Consider the following 5,592-nt stretch of genomic DNA (forward strand, 5'->3'; position numbering starts at 1 on the left):
TGTTCAATTTATTATATTTAGAAATTATCTGAATATGTTCAATTTATTATATTTAAAAATTATCTGAATATGTTCAATTTATTATATTTAGAAATTATCTGAATATCTTCAATTTATTATATTTAGAAATTATCTGAATATGTTCAATTTATTTAATAATTAAAGTTACTATCAATCTTTAAAAAAACTTACCTAATATGCTGGGTTGTGGCATCCATGTTTTTATAACAACATTCTTTGGTTTGTTGGGCACATCTTCAGTGTGCCATCTCATGAGCACTGTTTGATCTAACTCAGCAAAAGCGTCAAAAAGAACTGATATCACTTTCCCTTCCAATTCTTTACCTCGGAGTATTGAGCCGAAACTTAAAAATATTACACCATTCTTTGCTTTATCCATAGCATCCTTCAAATCCTGAAAAAAAACCTTTATTTACTTAATTTTAACATTATTAAATGGACTCGATAAATAAAAAAAAAATTCTTTTTATAGACTGAATTTTTTTTTTGTGATATCAATACATAATCATAAGGAAAAAGTATGTTTGAGTAACCACCATTTACCTATTTAAGCAATATGAGATGAGTTTAGCTTATATTAACACATGGACATTAAACAACTATTTGAGATAGAATGCTGGAAAAACCAAGGCGATTCTTGTTGGTTCCAATCGCCTCCTTTATTCCCTCCCTTAGGGGAGAACCATCCATAAGATTCAGCGATTTCATTCCTCAGAATATCTATCAGCTCCTAGTATCCTCGCTGGTTTTCCCCTCTCTTTGACTACGGTTCCTTGGTCTATAGAGATGAGACTAAACAGATTCATTAATTACTTTATAAGATTTACCTTTGGGCTCTCCAGGCGCTCTCATGTCTCCCATTGCTATAACGAGTCGAAATGGCTCTATCCAAACACCCGAAGGCAATACCCCCGAAGGAAATACTTCCTATTTCAAGTCTTTAAAAAAAAAAACCTACCTGTATCCTTGATCTCCACACTCTATGTTCATACATCCACTCATTAATACCAGATCCCACCTGATTGATTTATATTCACCAAATCCTTCTTTATACGTGCAACCTTCTTCTGGAACTCACTTCCTATCTCTTTTTGCCAATCCTCATCCACTCTTTCCTTTAAGCAACACCTATTCCTTCACTTACTACATAACCAAACCTCCGTATCAATGTGAACAATGTAAGTAGCCATATATTGATTACCGCTATAAATTGTAATTAACCTAAGGTCTTAATATAATTTTAACCTGGAAACTGAAATATTCTCAATGTTTACCAGACAATTAATCTTGATATGAGAACCATGTATTTATTCTTAGGGAAAATTTTTCTCAGAGTAAAATTATATTTTCATTTCATTTCAAAGTACACATGAGTTGTCAAGAAGAAAACAGCTATTAGGAGAAATAAATTAAGATTAAGGTTAATTGTGTAAATAATTGTAACTGAACAGGATTGTGTGGAGAATACAAACATTTTAGTTGTGAAAGTGAAAATCATATTTACAAAAACTTAATATATTAAGTTGCAATTACTTAAAGAGAACCATCAGATTTTTAGGGAATAGATCTATTTAGCGAAGATTTCAATTTTGTTTTGGACAGCCCATACAATATCGTCTTTAGAAATATTTTTAATTTCTCTTTTTTCTGTACCCTAGTATTAACACTCACATAAACAGACTAAGATCTATAGTTCAAGATCTATAGCTCAAGATCTATAGCTCAAGTAAGCCTGGATTTTTGAAATGTTCTCAGTAGTTTGTTGTTGTTTGCTGAAGTTTGGATTTTCGAGATTACACTAAACTCAATTTTTTTATTTAATTTGATTCCTTAGTAAGTAACCGTTAGTTCAATATTTCAGTATTTTTCAAAAAATTTCAATTACTTTTTGGTTTAAGAAATCTTCAGTTTTTAATTTTTTTTTTTCCTTATCTAATTTATTAATTACAAAATATGTGGATTGCCTGTATTTTATTGGCTGTATTTTCTATATATCTAAATTTCCTACTAAAAAAATTTGATAGAACGTATTTTAGTTTTTAATTTAATAATTGAAGTAAGGAAACTATTCACTTAATTTTTTTTTAAATTTGAATTCTTAGTAAGTAACTGTTAGTGATATGAAGGAGTGGAGTAGCTCAGTGGTAAGGCACTGTTACTAACTCCAAGGATCCGGGTTCGAATCCGGTTGTAGCAGACAATTATTTATCTGGTTACTGTAGCCATGAGTCAACCCTATGGGTTCGGCAGCCTTCCAGGGTTCACCAAACCTTATAAAGTGGGTATCGTTAATTCGAGAAAAATCTGGCAGTCGAGCATGGCTTTGATCACCTTTTTGCACAACTCTTGGTCTAATAATAATACTTCCTTTTAAAGTACTGTACTACTGATCCTTCATGGGTTGTAGCACTACATATTTATTTATTTTCAATTTAATAATTATATATTTGAAGCTAACTCAATTGTTTAGTAGTTATATTTTAGTTATAATTTTTTCTCTGTGTACTAAGATTTTTCTCTTTTTCATTTTTCTGCCATTAAGACAATTCAGTGAGTCCATTTTGTAAGAATTAAATAATACAAGATTTTCATTCATTAAACCAATAAAAAAAAATAAATGTGTGACTTTCTTACTTTTGGTAATTGTTCAACGTGTGATATGCTCAACCCTCCAACGGGAATAGTATTAGGCTGCAGAGGTTCTGAATAGAGCAGAGAAGGATGGTAATCCATCAATGTTAAAGAAACGTTTCTTAACATAGAAATCATTGATGGCCTATTTTCGCTACCAGGATAAACCATATACTTTTCCATTTGTCTTTCCTAAAAAAAAAAAAAAATAATATAATATAATAAATATCACAGAACAATGATCTGAATTTCAGTATAATTAAACTAAAATATCTTACCTTATTTGGAACATAATGGAAGTATGCTACAGAAAATTCTATCAAGTTGACCAATAAGTTATCCAAGCGTTGAAAAAATGTCATCTCATTTGTGTAAGGAGTACGGATATTTGGCATTAAATGGAAAGATATTTCATTTCCGCTCAAATAAGCTCCCCAAGGAGTGAGAGATAATGGATGTATACCAACAACAGGAACATTAAGTTTGTGTCCAAATGCAACAAGTGGTTCTTGTGCATAGAAAGGTTCAGTTATCACAAGATCATAATCTAAATTGTCTGATTTGATAACTTCTTGTAAAGTTGGGTCTTGGAATGCTACTTCCATTAAATCTGTAAATATGCGCCAAAAAACAGGGTAGAACATGTGCACATTTCTCCCAACAAAGCTGGTCACTAAGTCATCTAGTTTGGAAAAAATTATATTCAAATTAATTGATATAAAATATTAGTAATTAATAATAATATGGTATTTTTTAAAAGTCTACTAGAAAGAACATTTAAAGGGCATAGGACGAACAATAAGAGTCAAATTTTATCCTTCTAGTTTTATTTAATAAAATAGGATGAGTAGTTGTATAAAACGAATAGAAAGTTGTAAAGCAGCCCCATAGATAGCACTCAATGGTTTGTGAAGTTGTAAAGCAACCCCATAGATGGCACTAAATAGTTTGTGAAGTTGTAAAGTAACCCCATAGATGGCACTCAATGGTCTTTTTAAAGGGCTCTGATAGCTCAAATTAAAAAAAAAGAAGTTCAAGTTAAGTTAGGTTACTGTAAGGCACTCATTTTCCTCCATAGAAGTTATCAGAAGTTGAGAACACCACAGAAAATAATTTCATGTCTTCTGGCACCATTTTTCAAATAACTTATACATTTGTCCCAGTCCTCCCTAACTTATTGTTATTAAGACTAATCAGAAAATATCATAAACTATAATTTTCAATTCTCATACAAACCTAAGACATTTGCATATGCTGTAGTATTAATGGTGAGATCTGTCCAATTAGCTAAAGGCTTTTTCTGAGGGAATGGAGAAACCATCGTAACCTCATGACCTCTTTTAGCAAGCTCTTTAAAGACTGGCATGAAAGTCATTGTGTGGCTGTACCATGGAATTGGCAGCACAATGAGGATTTTTGCTCCCTCCAGGGCCACAAATGTGGAAGCCAGCAAAACAATCGGCAACATATATTTCATTTTGGTCCTGTATTTTTGTAAAGAACTGTAAAAAAAAATATCTATTAATAAAAATAATAAGTGAATTCTTAACATCAATAAAACATCATAATGTGAGGAATTTTTAATATGTGTAAGTTATAGACTGTGGATATTATATGAGGAGATAGTCAGGGGTGTGGCCAGAGAATATCGTAAATAAGTGAAATTTCAGGTCTTCATTAGTACTAATTATAAAAAACAAGATAATCCTCATTAATAAGAGCAAATTACAAATGAAGGTAGAGAACAATATATATTTATATATAAGAAAATCCTGACAGTAAAAATTAAAATTATCATAAAAGTGAGAAAGAAAATTATAAGTAATTAATAAAACATGAAAGTAAGATGACAGAATTAAAAGAGTGAAATATAAAAGTTATATAAGCCAAAAGGAGTAATGTAACTCACAATTATTTGGTGTGGTGGACATGACTTGAGGAAGAAAGAATAAGAAAAAAGTTAATTACCCTCTTAAGAAGAAGGGAAAATAATAATTAGATAAGGCTCACCATCTCTTGCAAGAGTGGTCTTAGGGAGCACTATGGAAGGGAGAAAGTTAATTACCCTCTTAAGAAGAAGGGAAAATAATAATTAGATAAGGCTCACCATCTCTTGCAAGAGTGGTCTTAGGGAGCACTATGGAAGGGAGAAAGTTACAAAAATATGTAGGAGGCCCATGGAAACATTTCTTTTAGAAGTTAAAAACATATACATATACATATATATGTATATATATCACTATTTTGTCACTTTACCATTAAATTTCAAAACTTTTATTAACAGATTAACTTAACACTATTATCACTCTCTAATCTCACACTATTAAAAATATATATAAAAAAAAATTTTAAATATAATGTAAAGTGTAAATTTATATTTAAGATTGTCCTTGAGGATGGCAGGCTAGCCCAAATTGGATATTTAAAGAAATGATAAAGATTGGTTTGAGTCTTAATTTGGTTACAAATTATTTTATTTAAACAATAAAAACCAGTCACAAAAAAGTGAAATGAATATATAACATGTATATATTTTTTATAGAATTTTAATCTATTGTTATGATACGATGATAAAATACGATAAAACAAATACGTCTTAAACATTCTACACGAATTTGCTGGATTTCAAACATTACTAAAATCCTAAAAGATAAGCTGTTCTCAGCAATTGAAGAAATAATGAAATACGCGATTACCAGCCAATTCGTTCATTGGAACAGGTCTGTTCCAGCAACCACTTCCTACTGTCAGAAGCATGCGAAGTACGGGTTTTTCCCTCCAAAGTCCTGTACAGCGCATGCTTCGTACATTTCTGGATAATCAGAAGTCGTTTTTGGAATAAACAGTACATATTCGGAAATCACTCAAGTGCTTTCTAAAAGGTCTCCAGCGGTGCAGACCATCACTAAGCACCCTGCCGTACTCACGGTACTCACAACT

General features: G+C 31.0%; 1 protein-coding gene across 4 annotated transcripts in view; it reads right to left on the bottom strand.

The window, feature by feature from the left end:
• Nucleotides 1-5,592, bottom strand: part of LOC106679611 (UDP-glycosyltransferase UGT5) — a 14,670-nt gene that overhangs the window by 2,582 nt on the left and 6,496 nt on the right. For all 4 annotated transcript variants that reach the window (XM_014418865.2, XM_014418866.2, XM_014418867.3 and 1 more), the window contains exons 2-5: nucleotides 3,889-4,154; nucleotides 2,931-3,334; nucleotides 2,656-2,844; nucleotides 193-415 (exon numbers count right to left, since the gene is read on the bottom strand). In XM_014418865.2, the coding sequence (XP_014274351.1) occupies nucleotides 193-415; nucleotides 2,656-2,844; nucleotides 2,931-3,334; nucleotides 3,889-4,129 (1,057 nt within the window). In that variant the 5' untranslated portion in view covers nucleotides 4,130-4,154. The remainder of the gene's footprint in view (nucleotides 1-192; nucleotides 416-2,655; nucleotides 2,845-2,930; nucleotides 3,335-3,888; nucleotides 4,155-5,592) is intronic.

The sequence above is a fragment of the Halyomorpha halys genome, unplaced genomic scaffold (genome assembly GCF_000696795.3).
Source record: "Halyomorpha halys isolate HHAL.00 unplaced genomic scaffold, Hhal_1.1 Scaffold210.1, whole genome shotgun sequence".
In the NCBI taxonomy this organism is placed as follows: Eukaryota; Metazoa; Arthropoda; class Insecta; order Hemiptera; family Pentatomidae; genus Halyomorpha; species Halyomorpha halys.